The 18967-nt window shown below is 46.2% G+C and overlaps 2 protein-coding genes across 17 annotated transcripts in view; one reads left to right on the top strand and one right to left on the bottom strand.

The window, feature by feature from the left end:
• Positions 1 to 18967, top strand: part of LOC140701753 (Fanconi anemia group J protein homolog) — a 170100-nt gene that overhangs the window by 148407 nt on the left and 2726 nt on the right. Inside the window, exon 24 of one of the 2 annotated variants that reach the window (XR_013538085.1) lies at positions 5125 to 7668. The exons of the other annotated variant lie outside the window; for it this stretch is intronic. The gene's annotated coding sequence lies outside the window, so the exon portion shown is untranslated. Of the gene's footprint in view, positions 1 to 5124; positions 7669 to 18967 lie in introns of those variants that run through there. 2 annotated transcript variants of the gene reach the window in all.
• TBX4 (T-box transcription factor 4) overlaps positions 5723 to 18967 on the bottom strand; it is a 103864-nt gene continuing 90619 nt past the window's right edge. For all 15 annotated transcript variants that reach the window (XM_078379293.1, XM_078379300.1, XM_072978549.2 and 12 more), the window contains 4 exons: positions 16666 to 16818; positions 10827 to 10915; positions 9121 to 9362; positions 5723 to 7345 (listed from right to left, as the gene is read on the bottom strand). In XM_078379293.1, the coding sequence (XP_078235419.1) occupies positions 6717 to 7345; positions 9121 to 9362; positions 10827 to 10915; positions 16666 to 16818 (1113 nt within the window). In that variant the 3' untranslated portion in view covers positions 5723 to 6716. The remainder of the gene's footprint in view (positions 7346 to 9120; positions 9363 to 10826; positions 10916 to 16665; positions 16819 to 18967) is intronic.

Genomic DNA, 18967 nt, shown 5'->3' with positions numbered 1-18967 from the left:
TCCTCTTTGTGTGCTACTTTGGCTGTAAGCAGATAATTTGATCCTAATTTCTGTGTTTGGGTGAAGTATGAATCCGAACATCTACCTTTTTTTTTTTTTTTTTTGGTAGCCCAGTGCCATTAAGGTGTATGGAATATAACTCATTAACCCTAGGCAGTTTGAACAGTGGTTATAAGAGATGGGAACTGTAATCCAAAACATCTGGAGGCGACCGGAATAGCAGAGGCTTCCTTGAACTGTCCTTGAGCCTTAAGTACAAAACCAGGATATGGAACTACAGCTGTAAATGGTTTTACAAATCATGACTTATGTTAACCATGGTTAACTGTTGCATCTGCTTTTAACAAATTATAGTTATAGGGCATTTCCCCTCTCCTTCCAGCTTTTCTCCTCAAAAAGATGAAAACAAATTTCACTGGTGTTTTTCCAGTGTAAGGCTCTTCTCCCCCTTGGGACCTCAGGGCTGACAATAAGGGCTTAGATCAGCCTTTCCCGACTAGGCAGGCCTGGACATCCTGGGTGCTGTAGTGTCATTCCAGCCCAGTAGCCATTAGTGCTCCATCGTAAGAGTTTTGTGGCTGAGGACTGGCACTCCCCTCTTCTTCTTACCTTGGGAGCCTTGGGGGAATCCTGGTTGGCCTACAGAAATTACGGATTTCCTCCCTTATGGAGCATTTTGCCCTCTCGTCCTCCATCGGGAGGTTCTCCCTTCAAAGGAGACTTTATTTTTTTTCTACAAGCTGCAATAAGAATTATTTAATGGCATAATAAAAGTCATGCGGAGCAGCCCATATTTTCCAGAAAGTGGAAAAAGAGAGAGAAAAGGACCCTCTCCTCCTTCAGAAGAAAATATCCATGCCAGAAAGAACACTTTTTTAAAATTCCAGATGTTGGCTTTTCTTGAACACAAGAATTGCCAGTGCCAGCAAATCCATCTTTCTTTCTTTCTTTCTTTTCTTCCTCCCCCCACCCCCACCCCTGCCAATCCATGGATTAAATTTAGTTTCTTTAATTGCTGGCTTATTTTAACATGACGTATAGGTCCTCGGCAATCTGCTATAATATTTGTTCTACAGAAAGAGGGGGCCAAATCCAATATTGGTAGAAAAGCCATGGGTGCCAAAGGAAATGAACAGCCAGGGGTAGCACACCAATAAGAAAAAGGCCAGTGTTGAAAATACCAATTCCACTCTCAAGACCTAAGAAGGCAAGGAGCATCTTTCAAATAAATAGGCTTTTACTCACCCTGATTCCTGGGTCATAAATAGACCCACAATGTTTATGCAGAGAGTCAGGCAGAGTCTGAGTTTTGAGCCATTACTTTTTTGGACTACATCTCCCAGAATCCCCAGCCAGGGCTCTCCAGAACACAGAGACCCTATAAAGACCCTCCTTCCTTGCATAAAGGTGCTCATACCAAAATAGACATAGTCATTGGACTTTAAAAAGAAAACCAAGCTGATCTACCACACGCTATCTTAGTTTTCACCAGAAATGGAAGTTGAATCACAAATAAGGAGCCTCTGGGTATTTAGCCACAGGGCACAATGAATTCTGAATCATTTTTACTTCTAAACTGGCCATTATTGTAAAGTTTGCAAAGTTGTGGACCTTTCCAACAAAATGCTCTTCATATTTGCAGTTTCAGTTGCTTTTCTAAAATAGCAGCTCTGTCTGGCGCCAACTGGCCAAAGTAACTTTTCTGATGAGTGCCATCCGATCTAATAGCTTTTTTTTTTTGCCAGTTCTAGTCACTGTTGAATCAAACTGCTCTCCATGAGCTATATTTAAATTCAGATTAATTATATCCCGGTGCAGCCCAGACTGCACTGAAGAGGAACAAAAGCAACTCTTATTGCCAGTGTGGCCCTTTTTTGACATCCAGCTCATGGATGGAAGTATTCAGAAGCACCAAGATTGGGCACCTCGTGGCTGCCGATTCCCTCACATGGAAATCTTCCTATGTTCAGGCGCTGCAGTGGCTGGAACTGATAGTCTAGGATTTAGGAGTCCAAGCATCAAGCCCTCACTCAACCATAAAGCGCCACGAGTCCCTTTGAGTCAGTCACACACTCCCGTTGGACCTTGTGCTGCCTCACACGGGCGTTGTGAGGGGCTGGGCCATGCACATTAGCTTAAGTACACTGAAGGTAAGCCAGGATAAAATAGAAGCCATCACCATCATCATCATCCTGGGGGAAAAAAAAAAGACACAACCATGTGGAAAACTACTGTAGTTGTGTGGCTCCATCTCGTTTCTGTCTCAGGGAACCTTACTTGTTATTTCTAGAGGGCTTTTCACCAGGGTAGATCTTTCCCTATAATACACTCCTCAGCCCCAGATCACGTTTACTGGATCCAGGATTCAGGAGATTTTTCAGAAGCAAAGTCAGGAGTCTCACCTGCGGCCTCCTGGGGGAATCTGAAGGCCTTCCTTAAGCCCTTTGGGCAGCGGGACGACTGCCTCGAGGAGCAGATTTTAGCACCATGAAAAGGCTTTTCTAAAACACTCATTAATTTCTTATTTCTTGGCTGGATGCAGATGTGGTCACAACTAAGAGCAGACCCTTTAACATAACTAGAACTTTAGTCAGAAAACCACTGCGACTTTTAACAGCTGGGTCTAAATTCAACCCATTTTATTTTCCTTGCCAGAGCAGTGTGGAGACAGGGGCTAGCTGTATGTTTTGCTTTAGGCATGCAAGTTTGGAAGTTACTTTTTAAAAGTAGGTGGTTGTAGTTCCAAGACCCCCAGAGTAGTCAGTTATACTTGCAGTTTTTTAAAAGCAGTCCAGTCCAGGCTACTATTACTACTCTCTTTTTTTTTTTTTTTTTTTTTTTTTTTTTTGCTGTTCAGAAGTGACCTTTTTCTTTTTAAAATCACAAGAATTCCAGGCGTTGCTCACCTGCAGCACGAACCGTACCTAGGTATGGAGGCCACCCCATGAAACTATGAAACGAGGATCCTCGCACGTTACAAAAAGCGGTGTGTTATCTCCTGTTCTAGGAAGTCATACTCATAACCTTAGTTTATGTCTCAGTTGTTACAAAAAAAGGAATTAATGATCGCACTTTTACATTGTAATAATTACTTTCTTATTTGTAGCTAGTTGCTTTTGAGATCAGCACACCTGGATTTAGCTGGGGTGAGCTTTGCTGTTCTTGCTCAGGCTGAAAAATATATGGAGATCTCCTTACTGGCCCCTAGACAGGGAACACCAACAAGCCTCCCACAATCAACACCAAAGTAACAGCCTCTTTTTTTGGGGGGGGGGATTATCATGCCTCTAACGGTGCATTGCTGTGCCATATTGTGGGTATTTAATCTGGTGCCAAGGCCTCCATAGAACCCGGCGGTACACAGCATTAGACATTTCCAATGAATGAATTCTGGAAATTAAGCTTGACAGAGGGTGACATATAACGAGAGCATCTGGCCAAACATCTGAAGTCCAAAGGTTCCCATCCTAGCTGAAGAATTGGTGAGCAATTCTACCCACGAAAGGTGTGCAAATTATTGAAAGCCATCCAGAGACAGTTTATAGGAGTAATTTTTTTTATGTTCTGATATGTAAAATAAAATGTTCATACGTAACAAAGCCTTAAAAAAAACGGGCCACATTGCCTTTTATCTAACGTGGATTCTAATAGAGATTTATCTTTAGTATATATGTTTCATCTAACCAACTCTTAGTTTTTACATCACAAAAAGGTGTATGTTTTTTTTAAAAAAATCTTAAATAGTTGTCTTTTAAAAAAATGTCCCTTGCAACATTCATTATTTTATTAGGCACTTTGTTGTTGGTTTTTTTTTAAAGAGCAAAGCTGAATGGAAGATGTGGGCCTGCATTTGTGAGAGAGATATATAATTATATATATATAGATATATATAAATAACTATTCGCATGCAACACTTGTAGTGATTTCCCAATTCTGATTACAAAACCCCAAACCAGCCATGCATACAGTTGAGCAAGAATGACTGTATGGTGGTTCCAAATGATAAATAAACTTCTAAAGTGGCCTCTGTATTGCAGGGAGGGGAGAATCTCCCTTTCCCAGCCCTGCTCATTGGCGTGGACCCACCATTCAATAAACCTCTCGGTAGCTTGTCCTCTTTTTGTCACAGAGAGAACCAGTCTGGGCCAGGCAGGAATTCAGCAATAGGCTCCTGGCAGATGTTTTTGTGTGGATTCTTAAGAGGTCCTAAGGTTGCTTGGGTTAGTTCAGTTTGACTTCCTCCTCGTTAGCTTTGTGCGAAGCCCAGAGACAACCTGGAATGCTACGATCCAGAAACTCGAGAAATTACTTTCTGGGATGACAACGCCCAGAATCCCCAGCCAGCGGGGCCCATAGCCATGAAGCTGTCATCCAAAAAACTAACTTTCCAGCCCCCCCCCCCGTCTTGCAGCTTTTAACACTGTTGAGCTGTTATCATTGGTGTGACTTGTTCCGCCGCCCACTGAACTCCTTCTTCCCCCCCCCCCACCCCCAGATCTTTACTCAGTCCTGATCTCCTGGGGCAGGGGAATGAGGTGGCAGAGTCCTGCCCTGTGATTCTCAGCCTTTGGCCTTCTGACTCCTAGCGGCTCTGGGCAGGACGGCACTGAAGGTCCCAGACCTTTAGAGCACCAGAGGCTGACAGTCACAGGGCAGAGAAGAGCAGTTGAGCCATTGAGGTGCATTGACCATGGCTGGTCTTGGGTTCAGTCCCTGGAATTGGCAATTAAGGAAAAAAAAAACCCAGGTCGCAGGTGCTGGGTGCCGTTTGCTTTGTCAGAGACCCAGGATGGGAGGGGGAAGCCAGTCTCAGTAGACAGGAGATGGGCAAGCTTGGTGTAAGGCACCTTCCTACGTTCCCTGCAAATAGGCTGATGCCATTTCTCAACACATCTCTCTGGTTTGCTTTTAATTATATTTTACTGCATGGGAAAAAATAGCGTATCAGGGAAAAAGCACAGAGTCCTGCTCTTTGCTGTGCTGATTTTTCTACTTGCAGGGAATTTTTTAATGTTCTTTTCCATGCTGTTTCTTTTCGAACTGCAAACACCCTCAATTATACTCAGAGGTGCAATAATATGTTCTACCATCTCAAGAACCCTTGCCGTTTCATTGCTATTTCAGCTACACAACAAGGCTGCAGGGGGAACAGGAGCAGGAATCAAAGGATGTTAACAGGTTTGTGATACTGGGGTCATCTTTTGGAGGGTTGGTGTTTTACGCTGCCAGGCCCACAGAACTGACAGTCAAGATGGCAATCCATCACATCGTTACTTAACTTTGAGGCCAGCGGCCCTCACAACGGTGCCCTATGCCCCACCTAACGCCAACTTGGCTACCACCGAAGCCTTCCTCTGTAGCCCAGCAAGGCCACGTGCCCAGTTGTACAACGGAAGACAGCCGAGGGGAGGGCACAAGGGCGGCAATTTTTGGCAGCAAAGCCTGGCTTCCTAGTGCCATGGGGTGCCGTCCTGAAGCAAGAGGGGCAAGACTCAAGTCAAGCCAGGGTGGTTGTTGTTGTTGTTTTGTGCTCTTTTAGCCCTCAAGGGACGCTTCCCTGAAAGAAGGGGAGTTGCGGGAGCGCCCGGTTCCCCTGGCAGCAATTCCGGTGATTCCTTATGGGGAGATTTTTGTCTGCAACAATCCAAGAGTTGTGTTCTCTGTTTATCTATCTGGCCTAGGCAAATTCAGCTCTGTAATCCACTTATTAATAACGGGACAATCTTTGTTCAGGCCTTTATTAACATTGTACTAATTATTAATAGGAATGAATCCCTATTTTTTTCACTGGTAGCTGCGTGACGGTTTTCTCCATCCTACCGTTGACCAAGCAGCCCCTGGCTTGTTACCATGACAGATGAGGAAGGCCTTGGGGCCTTTTCCTCCTCAAAGGTGCTGAGGTGGTGCTAGATCTAAGTGTGCCACCCTCTGCCACCCCAGGATCTTCTGGGAGGAGAGCGAGCGAGCTCCGCTAACTGACAGCCACCCCAAGAAATCCCACGCACCCCAGTCACTGTGTGGAAGGAGAGAGGTTTTTAAATAGCCTGGGGTGGGGTGGGCAGGTGTTAAGAAGCACACACTGCTCTACTGGAAAATAATTGTCCTACAAGAGGGTCAATATCCACCCTCTGGAACTGAACCAATTTGGCCCGGCCCTCGTTAGAGACAACTTTGGATATGTGTATTGAATCTGCGTTAGGAACGTTTGGGACCGTACACTGCATTTTCTGTTCACACACACACCCTCGCTCTCTCTGTGTTCTGTGTTCTCTGACTCCCGTCTGCAAAATGGTAGAATACATAGGGGGCCCTTTGCTGAATGGCCTGTGTGTGTGGAAGACTTGCTTGCTTTCCTTCCTTTTTCTTTTCTTTTCTTTTTTCTTTTTAAATAAGGGTTGCCATGAATTAAACAAGGGAGAGTTTCTCTAGAAGGCAAATATTTGACCAGACAGATATGACTGATGGGTCCAAGCCACTGAGCCCGAAGTCCCTTTAGACGCACGACTGGATTCTCCCTCCACCCTTCCAAAACTCAGCTGGGTTCTATCTTGGACAGAGCTTCGTGGCTACACAAACCCCCAATGGAAATGCAGGTTTTTCTGTAGGTGTCACGGAAGTGCAAGTTACCCACAGGTATTTAAACACTGAGCAAACATTGTCCCGGAGCAGTTAGTCCCGCCGCAATTCTTGTGTCTGCTGCCGCCCGGCGGACAGAGTCATCCGTCCGTCCAGTTGTCCACTGTCCCCATCCCTGAATGATACTGCAGAGAGGACTCTCTGGAGAGCGAGAAGGTCTGTGAGTACAGAAATTCATTTGCCGTGCTTAAGTGGGGCGAGGGGGGCTTCCTCTCGCACACAGAGGGGTGCACCCTTTCCCTGGGGAAGGACGACGGGGGGACTCTCTCCCGGACCTGAGACTGCGAGAGCTGGTTGTAGACGGCGAAGGGGCTGTTGCCCGGCGGCTGGGCGCTCTGGTTTGTGATGGTCGGAAGGCGCGGCATCATGGTGGTGGCGGTGAAGTGGGCTGGGAAGGGCTGGTAGGGAACCGTTTCCATTGTCTGAACGCTGTAGCTGGTGTAAGGTGCAACCGAGGTCCACATATTGCAGCTCAAAGGAGGTGGGGGAGGAGGGGGAGGCAGGTCTTCCACCGAGGAGACGGCAGCGATGTCGGCACCCGAGCCAGAGTACATGCAGGCCTCCCTCGGCGTCACGTCGCCGCAGTAGGAGGGGCTCAGCATTTGCTGGTCATACGGAGGGGGTGACCGGAAGTAGTGCTCTTCCCCGACAGAAGAAGAGGCATCCAGGTAAGAACGCTTGCAGGGCAGGTCCAGATGCCGGGCACCTTCTGTGGACACACAAACAAAGGGAGGACTTGGTGACACAGAGCCCAGCACAGGCCAGGCTTCCCCACCCCCCCACCCCCGTTCCCCTGCACAAGATTCGCTTAATCATGTCGACCGCAGGTACAGAAAAGAAGGGCTGGCCTTAAAATCCTGGGGAAACGCCTTTTTAAAGTCTCCAAAGCAAACTAACACATTTCTCCCTCCTGGGAATGTAGAAGCAAACCTGACAACATGGTGATCAGCACATTGGTATCCGTGCTGACTATCAGTCAGCATGCTATATCAGTCTTAACAGAGACGGTGGTGCAACTAAGGCCAATGATTTCAGCTGGGTCAACAGAGTGCAGAAATTTACTTCTAAAAAGGAGTTGATTCAAAGATTCAGTAAGTAGTTTTACTTTTTAAAAGAGTATCTTCTTCTTTCCTATTTCTGGGCACTGTACATTAAATGCTTCCTTTTTAGTTGACTGTATGCCACTTCTATCATTAAATGAAGCCACAGTCCCGCCACCATAAAAGTTACAAAAAATACACTGCAGAAATTAGTCCTTACATGTGCAATGTAACTTAATTACTACAGTTAGATTTTGCAAAAAAGCATTCATTTCAAGTAACCAGTTTTTATAACTAGATGCTTCCAAGATCTGCCTCAGCAGAGGTCCACAAAACACCACTGATGTGGTCAGTGGTTTATGGAGACTCAGTGTTGGCCTTCCCTTCCCACCTAATCCAATTATCTCATGTTCTGAAAGATGCCACTTATTAGCAAAAAGGCAAGGCCTGGCAAGCACCCAGCTAATCCCATCAATCTTAATTTGAAGCGTTTGAAAGTTTAAAGGACTTTGGCCTACTGCTTTCCTGCAGCCGGTAGATTGCTTTTCAATTCATCTCAATCATAAGCAAACTGCAACGCTTTAGTATTTTTGCTCTTGACAGGTTCACGGGGTCTTGAAGCTCTCTAAAAGAGAGTCTGGCAGGAGTTAATGTCAAAAAGATGCAGCCATCTTGCAAAGATAATGCTCTGGCCACTGGCAGAAGATTGTATTCCATGGTGCCTTTCCTGATTGAGCGTTTCTATTCTACGATTAAGAAGCCCCGATTAATATTTACAGTCGGAAGTGGCATATAAATTACAGTATACAGTATTAATGAATCTCTGCCAGAGAATTAAATTGGCTGAATGGAACGATTAACGGCTTGCTTTGTCCTTCTTACCCACCGGATTGCCACCTGGCTCATTTAACGTTAAAGCCACACGTTTCCAAAGTCTTTTACTGTCCAATCCTAAACGCAGTTATACAAAAGTTAACCCCAGAGAGTCCGTGGGGCATTTCTGCATCGGAGCGGTATTTAGGATGACAGGGTTGATCCTGCACTATCAGATAAGGATTCTGAAGAGCGAAGGAGCGTATCCAATTAAATCTAATGCAGTCTCTCATATTAGAGACTAATGGCATAACGGTCATGCCCTACTGCTTGCTGTTACTGCTTGTATTGCCATGCTGTATCTGTAGGCCCTTTTCTGGCATTTCTTGTACCTTTCCTGTTGTAAATCTCAAAGCTCTCTCAGGGTCCATGGGTTAAAGAGACAGAGTGACTGAGATATCCCACCCCAGGAAGTTCACAGCCAGTCAGGGCCATCCTTTGTTTATTTCCCATCACTGGAGATGCAGTAAGGTTGCCATCGTCCTCGGACAACGGGCACCGCACCCCCTGCCTTGGAAGTCCCCCCCCCACCGGCTTCATGTTCGGCTCCCTCTCTCGAGGAGACCCTTACCTCGTCGCTTCAGGCAGTGATAGAAGAGCCCCGATTCTCTTTGTGCTGCAAAGGTGTTGAGGGGCAGGTCTTGGGCGTCCGAGGCGGCAAACTGCATGTGGGCGCCGTTCTCGTACTGGTAGTGCTGGAGGCCCTGGTGACTCCCATGAAGCGAGCCGACGTCCGACTTCCCGGAGAGCTGGCCGTGAGTGGACACCAGCCTTTGCCTCATGATGCTTTTGGAGATGACGGGGTACTCTTTACTGCCAACATAAACCGATAATGACGGCTTCAGGGATTCATCCGGACAAAGGCACTGATATAGTTGTTGGTCTCATTCTCATTAGTAGCTGCAGCATGAGCAGTGACTGATTTACTTATTCATTGATTTCCCTTACTTCATAGGCACTCAGGGTGGCTAACATCTTAATTTTAAAACCCAAAATAGCAAAAATCACAAACCAAAACCCTGAAGGATGAAGGTGGAATTTTAAAAATCTCGACTGATGTTTTGAACTTCAAGTCTCAGAAGCTCTAGGCAACACAGTCAGGAGAAAGGGTTTGTGGGAATTGTGGTCCAGACCACCTAAGTAGGCCCTAACATTTCCAGACCTTGACTACCATCCACACTGACATCCAGCAGCTACTCAGAGCCTCCAACTTCAGTCTTGCCCATTACCTGTCTCGTTTTTAACCCAGAGATCCTGGGGAACAAGGTCGAAGTCATCTTCAAGCAAATATAGCTGTGCTAAGTTTCCTCCTCAGCCTGTGAGAGCCGGGCTCGAAATGACAGCTCAGCCCTAGATCTGTGGGTGGGTGCCCTTGGCCTGCGCCCTAGGATTGCCTACTTCTGCCAAGGACAGTAAATGGGCTTGCCCGTTGTAGAAGATCCAATCTAGCAGAATCTGGTGCACCGAATCAGAGGGCACCATCTAGCCAGAGGAGAATATAACCCCCCCCCCAATGAGAGCTATTGGTGGTTGTGCCACGCCATTTCAGACAACAGGAAAGTACTGTAAGGGGCAATGTGAATTTTACCTCAATTTGGTTTTGATTTGATCAATATTAGCTTCCCCACCCCAATATTCAGGACTAGACAAACTAGAGATTCAAAAAGAACCACACAGAAAGATTCAGCTATCACTCAGCCCCACTGGATCCAAAGCTAGTTTCCACTAGAGTGAAGCCATGGAATCAGTGGGGTTTCCCCAAGTGTCAACTTACCACTCAAATATTGACTGAACAGGTCTGCTCGAGTGCAGGACGAGCCACTGGAACTGTGGCACAACATGTCCAGTTATGACGACCCGTGTGGCAGCCACTTCCAACACTTATTGCAAAAAGTCATGACACGAGGCATCTCTTTTCCCCTACCCACCTCTGGCCCCCTTGGGAAAGGAAGGGCAAACCATGTCTAGGGAGAGATCCTTGTCCTGATTTTAAGCAGGGGGGGGGGGGAGAAGGGAGAGCACTGGAAACAGATCAAACAACGCCAAGAGATGAACAAAGTTCTTAAAAGTGCCTGTTTATTAAAACATCCCCTCTCCTGCCATGTTTCAGAAAAGTATACCATTCCTTCAACAGGGATAGAATGATAAAAAGTTTGTGTGTGCCCTGGAAAAGTCTTTGAAATCCAACTTGGAAAACTTGGTTTAATTCTTGGCTTTCTCTGTTTACTTATTTTAGCCCACTTCACAGATTTCTGTCTCTGTTCCCTTCAGCCTCACCTTTGTAATCTTGCTACACGCAGGTCGCTGTCATCACTTCCCCTAAAGCCCTTGGCAAACGGGTTGTTTTCTATCTTCAGCTGTGTTATCTTGTAAGAGAAGGGAAATAAAACAGATGAGCCCCTGGGTTTGTGAACACGGGGTCCAGCTATTCCCTCTTTCAGTCAAATCTGATTCCCTGCGACACACTGCCTGTAACGAACCCATGTTCCCCTTCCACAACAGGTTTTCCTCAGAGATTTGCACCACAACAATCAAACTTACAAATTAAACCTGGATTCATTCATTCATTCATTCATTCATTCATTCATTCATTCATTCATTCATTCATATTTTAGCCCGCCTTTCTCTTTAAAAAGGACCCAAGGCAGCTTACAACAATTAAAAGACAATATAAAAGCTAACAACAGTGAATATGCACATGCTACCCTGTTTCCCTGAAAATAAGCCCTAAATCCCCGCCCTCCACCATTGTGCAGCAACCAGAAGATGATGTAAATATATTGAATAAATGTAGATTGTTGTACATGAAAAAAATAAAACATCCCCTGAAAATAAGCCCTACTGCGTTTTTTTAGAGCAAAAATTAATATAAGACCCTGTCTTATTTTCGGGGAAACACAGTAAAAAGGGTCAAACAAATGCCATACAAAAAACATAAGCAATACCATAATACATTCAAAGCAGAAAGGCACAAACATCCATTAAAAAACCCCACTCAGGCTGCCAGTCATTAATGGAAAACCTGAAGGGAAAGGTCTTGGTTTGCTTGCAGAAGGACAGCCAAGATGGGACCAGCCTGGCCTCCAGTGGGAGGGAGTTCCAAAGTCCAGGAGCAACCATAGAGAAGGCCCTGTCCTGTGTCCCCACCAAACAAACTCAAGGAGGTGGTGGGACTGAGAGAAAGGCCTCCCCTGATGATCTTAACACCCAGGCAGGCTCATAAAGGGAGATACACTTCTTGAGATCACTTGGACCCAAGCCATTTAGGGCTTGATAGTGATCCTTTTCAGCAGCCACATGGTAGATACAAGATACGGAGGTGAGGAAAATCACATGTTATGACCTTGGGGAAGATTTCTCTTTCAGAGACACAAAATAGGCTCCAGGTGGCTGATGGCAGATTTTTTTGTTTTCAGGGCACGGGAGGATAAAAAATTAGGGGATAAGGAATCCTCAGCCAATCTCCAGAAGGTACAGTTGTGTCCCTATTACTCCAAAAGTCTGGGCCAAAAGCTTCTTAAGCTCAGCAGTACTCAGAATGACCTCTTATGCCAAGGGATGAAATGTATTGTTTCTAGAGAATTAAAAGCATTAGGGGTGAGTATAGAAAAAAATAGCCCTGAAAATGAAAGTGCTTTTAAAATTGAGGCTTGAATGGTTTACTACAGTCATTGCAAAACAATTAGCAGGCTCTCCAGCTGAGCAAGGTCACTGTCACAAGACATTCCTGACATTATATGCAAAATATGGGAGGCGGCATTTGTGGGCCCTATGGCTTGCACTCTTTGTAGTTCCAGTACTCTGAAATTACAATATTCTGGCTTTCCAGCACCCTTTATTCCTCCAAGCTGTGCAGAATTTTAGTCAAACCAATGATATTATCACCATAATGGCAACTTGCCAGATTTAAGTTACCAAGCCCTGGCATTACATTATGTGCAGGAAAAACTGCGATGATTCTTCTTCAAAAAAAATTTTCTTGGGCACTCGAGGCACCCAGACCTGCAGGCCCCTGGAACAGAGGTTGTTTGGGGCAGGGGGATGTGGGGGGAAAAACACCACACACTTCCATCACGGTTCCCAGTTCGGCCAAGAGAGACCGCTCGGTGGCCGAGTCCTTTCTCTACCTGCAAACAGCTACAGATCTGACATTTCTAGAAGGCCCGACTGGGAAGGGCTCTCAGCCAGAACCTTGGACAGCTGCTCTTTGGTACAGACGAGGGACGGGGAACACGCCCACAATCCACCTATTCTGGCCGCCCCCGTTGTCTGGATGGCTGGGCAGTGAAGCGAGCCCCCTTTGGAACTAAGACCAGGTGCACAGGAGAGAGGTGCTTCAGTGTAGAGGAGAACCGGCATGTCTCATTTAAACAAGGAACATCACCCTCGCGTGCCTTGTTTTAGGCCAAAAATCCACCCGCTTTCTAGACACGGAAAAGGGGAAAGAGTCCCACTGCCGAAGGAAAGGAGCATGCAGCAGCAGGTGGATTCAGCTCAGATTGGTTACCAGACCTGCCAAAATGGTCTACAGTCATTCAGCTAAGTAAATGGAGGGTCTGATCTTGGTGTAAGGCAGTTTCTCATCTGGGGCAGACCCAAGATATTTTGCTGCTGGAGACAAAAGGTAAAGTCTCCCCCAGACTGTAAGTTTAGGGATAGGAGCACATCCTGCATTCTACCAAAGGTACCCATAACTCCACCCTTGGAATCACAGTTTGCCACACTGTTGTCCCTCTTTAAGAATGCTGGATAACTAGATTCTTAATAAGTGCAGACATTTTTTAATCCCTTCTGATAGAGTCAGTCGATATTCTGCTGACCCCAAATTAGTGTATGTGGCAGTTGCAGGATTCTACTAATATCCCCGAACAGATGCTTTGCAGTGGCAGAGGTTTGCAGGCACCTCACTCGAAATGCCCATAAGCAAGCCAACAGGCGCAAGCAAGATGGACAGACTGTTACATGCAGTTATTAAGGACGCGCTTGCCAGCTTTGTCAGATAACCGGCCTAGGGACATGCCGTCACGCTGCACGACTATACGTCTGCAGCCAAGGTTCACAGAGAGTGTCCCCGCTCTGCCGTCTGCGCAAGCCCAGGGGAACGAGGCCCTCGTTTCTGGCGCCGTAGTGGCAACGTACTCAAATTTAAAACAATATGCTCTCCTAGTTGCCAGACCATCCTTTGCAGACAGAATAAATAAATACATCACTGTTCAAACTGGCCACAGGGTGGGTCACCCCAGAGTGAATTTCATTCCCTTTGGGAGCGGCTCCATGCTAAGGGGGAATTCTGGACTTCTTGGACTGCTATGCAGGAGGGGTAAAAAAATTCACTTCAGCTTTGTTGCTCTTACGAATGTGCTGTCGTAATTCACAAGAATCCTTTGTCCAGAAAAGGCAGTTTAAAAGTCTGCTGATAGTAATAATATCAGAGTCTGCGCCAGACTCCTTTTTCCTATTTTGGTTGGTTGGTGCAGCAGATGGTTACCGGAACGGTAGTTCAGTTATGAAGGGGAGGAGAGGCTTCCTCAGCCCCGGGAACTGAACAAAGCCAACAAACAGGCCCCGTTTGTGAATGGCATCATGAGGGAAGGAGCTTTGAAGCCCGGGTGCTGAGAAACCCGTACATCTCCGGGTCATTTGTGCAGAAATATGACCCTCTCCTTACTACTGACATTTTAAGTGAGACCTGAAGGTGATCTCTCTCCATAAAGCCACTCAAGGAAAACCTGCTTCTGGATAGCTTCACTTCACAACTGACAACCTTGCCTTATAGGTTAAGCAAGTTAAAGACCGCAGGAGGACGGGAGCGCCCGTTCATGCTTTCCTTGATCGTGGGCGCTTCTCTTTCAGACAGCCTTTCTTCTTTATCTGGGCCCCCATGCCCCCCTTGCAGCCCCCAGCTTCTGGCACAGATTTCACAAGACTCAACGCTACCCGGTTGTTGCACATGGCTTCTTTTGCAGCAAATGTTTTTCAGCTTCATCATGAGATGAGGAGAGGAATCAACCGGCAGCTTTGTGACACGTAGATCTGAGTAGTCTGTAACAGGCTTGTAAGGTGTTTTGACTCAGAAAAAACTTATTTGATGTCCCCCCTCCCAAACTAAGACTGCTGGATCCAAAACCTCTTCTGAGGAAATTAAATTTGGGGTTTAAAAAAATTGTGGTACTCACTATTCATACTGAAAACATTATCAGGCTAAATGGGTGTCAAAATGGCTCTTCCTTGGTTCTAAATTTGCATCTTTGTATTAAGACACAGTAATTTGGACCATCGTTCTTTGGGGTTGGAAAACACACATCAAAATAGACCCTGCAAGTTTGCTGATCATCGCTGCTTTGTGTGTTGTGGAGTAGTTGATGGCACACATACAACCCCGGGCCGGTGTGAAAATCCACAGTTTGCCCTCACGCGTACAATCAGAACAAACTCACAAATTATATGAAAACCCACCACAAGGACAAGAACTGAAACTCTTTTTCTGCGCTCCTCGTCTGTCCCGCTCTGTCTTCCACGCCCACTGCAAAAATCCTTCTTTTCCTTCATGTTCTGACTGCAAGGCAGTCTCTTAACTCTGCTTTTATAGTAACATTCCTTGTATGTCTCCCTAAATACATATACCGTAATTACTTTTCACTGTAGATTTATGGCTAGGCTTTACCAGTCATTATTAGGTTTGGTTGCTGTTTTGAATGACATCTGAGAGTTTATGGCCTTTGATTCATTTCTTGCTGGACTGGCGGCAACTGCCAAAAATACTTTAAAAAACACACACACACCAAAAACCCAGCACACTTTGCTTCCTCTTCTGGGCCATATCCAGTGGGCTTTAGCAAAGCCAGGCGTGGGTGGGTGTGTACAAAAGAGAATTTCAGCTCACAGCCTGCACTGTGATAAATCACCCAGTTCAGGTACTTGAATGCCCGGCTGTATCGCCCGAGGGGCCCCCACAGCCATGTTGCCCCCAAAAGCTCAAGTCTTACGCACCCTGTAGCAGCCGAGAACCACTTCCCCTCCACCTGTCTTCACCCCCAGTGGTGGCTGGTGCCCATGGGGTGGACGGGTAGGGTGGGATGGCCAACGGAAGGAGGGGCTAATTAATTCTGAATTTGTGTCCTTCCTCCTCTCTTGTAATGACATGACAGCACAACCCCTACCATTTAACCCCCTCAACTGAAGAAGAAGAGTCGCCTATTTTGGCTCTGCATCAAGGGAAGGGTTCCACTGTGTCATCTTTTCCAAACACCAGGCTTTTTTGGGGGGGGGGCAGTGCCTTGCAAAGTTGAACAAACCAATGGACGGGGGGGGGGGGGAACGTGCCTCGGCCCAGCTGCTGACCCAGCTCATTGTCACAAGTTTGGGGCCCACAGATACCCCATCTTGCTTACAATTTCTTTGCTTCTGCATCTCCAGTATTATTCCAAAAGTTAAAGACTTTTCTTTAAGGAGAAACAACGGTTCATTGGAACTTTTAAGGATCAATTAGTGCATTATATTGTCAATTTCCCTGGAACACAACTCATACTTCATCAGATGTATGAAGTGTTATCCAGAATTCCAAGTAGATACACTGCGTGCGCGCGCTGGCTTACTTAGTGTCAGTATGTTGGCTTTATCAGTACCAGTTTGGTGAACAGCCAATATTTGTAATTCTCACTATCAGGACTTTGGGTGTTTAATTTCCCCTCAGCCTCACTCACTATCTGTAATCTCACACTTAACCAGATGGTTTGAATATATACCTGAAGTTCTGTGTTAACACTCTTATCTTTCAAAAGAAACAGCATCACAAGATGCCTGTTTATTCTGGAGGCCCAGAGTCCCTCTAAAACCCTGAAATTCACAGCACTATGTGCTTGGGTGACAATCTCACAAGTTCATGTCTTCCAGTCTTATTATCTTGTGTCATGAGTGCCCTTCATTTCAAAGCCTGAAAAACCTCTGCTATAGTTACCTTTACTCCTTTGCTCTTCCAGAATAATAATTCACTTCTCAACAACCCAGAATCTTAGTTTTGTCAGCAAAGGGGGGAGGGAAGAAAGGGGGAAAGGGGTTAAAATGGAATTGGAAGACAATGCGGTTGCACAAGCGCACCAGAAGAACTGCCACCCACCTTGTGATTCTGGTACGATGTCACAGATATGAAGGAGGTCTCTGGGAACACGTGTGTGCAGAAAGCCGTGTTCTTGGAACCGAATGCGTTGTTTTCATCCGCCTTCACAATGTGCAGTCTCGGTTGGTATTTGTGCATCGAATTGAGAATAATCTGAGGGCAAAGGAAGGAAGGTCATGAAGAACGGAGCAAAGCTGATTTTAAGAGCAGCAATCTGTAAAAGCCACACACGGCAGTGAAGTGCAGCTTTGATTGCAAGAGTCGATCCTCTTGTGCACAAGAGAAGGATGGAATGAGGTCACGGCGCTGGCCCGTTCCAGCAGATGCCACAAAAATACAAACAAGAGTTAGGACAACTTGGAGACCAAAAGATTTATTTCAGCGCAAGCTTCTGTTTACAGTTCATTGAGGTGTTCAAAGAAGTCGACCACCGTCATAAGAAGCTCACCCTGAAATTAACCTGTACGTCTTTTAAGGTGCCACAATGTTTGTTTGTTTTTAAAGACATTTACTTGATGCCAAAATCGTTACAAGCAGGCATCAAGGTGCCCAAGAGTATGATTTCATCCCTGTCTTGAAATTTCACCACCACTGAACAGGCATAGGTTGCCCATCTCGGACAAGCCGCCTGGAAAGGGTGCCCGCTGAGGGTCTTAGTAAGCAGCCCGGCATGTCTGGAGGCAGGTGTGGCAAGAGCACGGAAACCGACGGGGGTCCCTGGCCTAGCCCCTTTGCGGCTGCACCCCCAAGCCTCCTCACTCTGTATTGCACATTTATACGAGATGCCTGTCAGATACAGGTTCGGGGAGAAACAAAGGGGGAAAGGACAGCATATCCTGGATATCAAGTGGCGATCCCGCTGCCTGAGGGGCCTCCTTCTGCTGCTCCTCCGTCTCCCGTCAGCCATGCTCACCTTTGATACTGATGGAGAGCAGGAGGCACCTCTTGGGGGGGGAGAGCAGGAGGAGGCAAAAAAGCCCCCTTTTTCTCCAGATCACTAAGACACCCCCTCTCTCCTCTTTATGGACAATGGGTGCTTTAAGGCCCTTTTTCATCTGAGTGCATATAATTCTGCCCACGGTAGCCCAGCTACATCATATACCATTTAAATGCAGTTTTTATTGATGACATTTTCCAGAGCAGCCTCCCGGCTTCCCCCTCACCAACCTCCCTGAGGAAGAAGAAGAAGAAGAAAGACTCTGGCATTTTATCAACTTCACACGGGTTTGTTTTTTTCTTTTAACCATTTGGCTGCTGCCTGGCTGGAGGGAAAAGGCAGGATTAAACCTCTCTCTCTCTCTGCTTGGCCATGTGCTGTTGGGAGAAACAAACTGTTGGAACTGAGGCCCACACCTACGCAGTGGTGAGCGTTTGAGGGATTCTGAAATTAATTCCAAAGTGGTTAGTCTGCATAATTATTTCAACAGGCTTAATTCTGATGGGGTTTTTTTAAAGAGGACTGGAAACAAAATTTTGCAATCTGTTCTCTCTGTCTAACAAGGGTGGCTTAAGCTCAAGGTCCCGGGGCAATTGCACTTTTCACCTGGACGCTGTAAGTCCTTAGGGGGTCAAATATCCCAATTCATGTACAACCCCCCCCCCATCCTGAGTTGTTTTTTTTTCTAGTTGACAGTCATTTCTTGGCTTCTAATGAGCATTAAGCATATTCATAATTTTAGACAGCTTTTTGCCCACCTTTTACTTTTGGTGTTTTTTGTTTTTTTTTTTAATTTTGGATTCTCTCACACCTGCTGATTCTGTCTTCTTTCTCAGCATGAAATCACACATTAAGGAAAATGAGCATTACAACATTTTTGCTCAAGGGCTGCAACTCTCAAAACGATGTGCTCCAAGATCAAAGTCAGGCTCACAAATATATTTTATCTCCCAGTAAGCGACCAACAAGAATTTGACCCAACTCCGGGAGGCAGTGGAAGACAGGAGGGCCTGGCATGCTCTGGTCCATGGGGTCACAAAGAGTCAGACACGACTTAACGACTAAACAACAACAAGCAATCAGACGACGACTGTGATCTAATTTGTCATGTGCAAATTGAGGCAAGGTAAAAGTAAAGGTTCCCCTTGACATTTTTAGTCCAGTCCCATTTGACTCTACGGGGCGGCGCTGATCCCACTTTTCAAGCCATAGAGCCAGCGCCTGTCCGAAGACAGTTTTCCATTGTCACGTGGCCAGCATGACTAGAGAGCGCCGCTTTACCTTCCCACCGAGATGGTACCTATTTATCTACTCGCATTTACATGCTTTCGAACTGCTAGGTTGGTGAAGAGCTGGGACAAAGCG

The sequence above is a fragment of the Pogona vitticeps genome, chromosome 7 (genome assembly GCF_051106095.1).
Source record: "Pogona vitticeps strain Pit_001003342236 chromosome 7, PviZW2.1, whole genome shotgun sequence".
Taxonomy (NCBI): Eukaryota; Metazoa; Chordata; class Lepidosauria; order Squamata; family Agamidae; genus Pogona; species Pogona vitticeps.
Note: the sequence above shows the minus strand (reverse complement) of the source record. Positions and strands in the feature narration are given on the sequence as shown.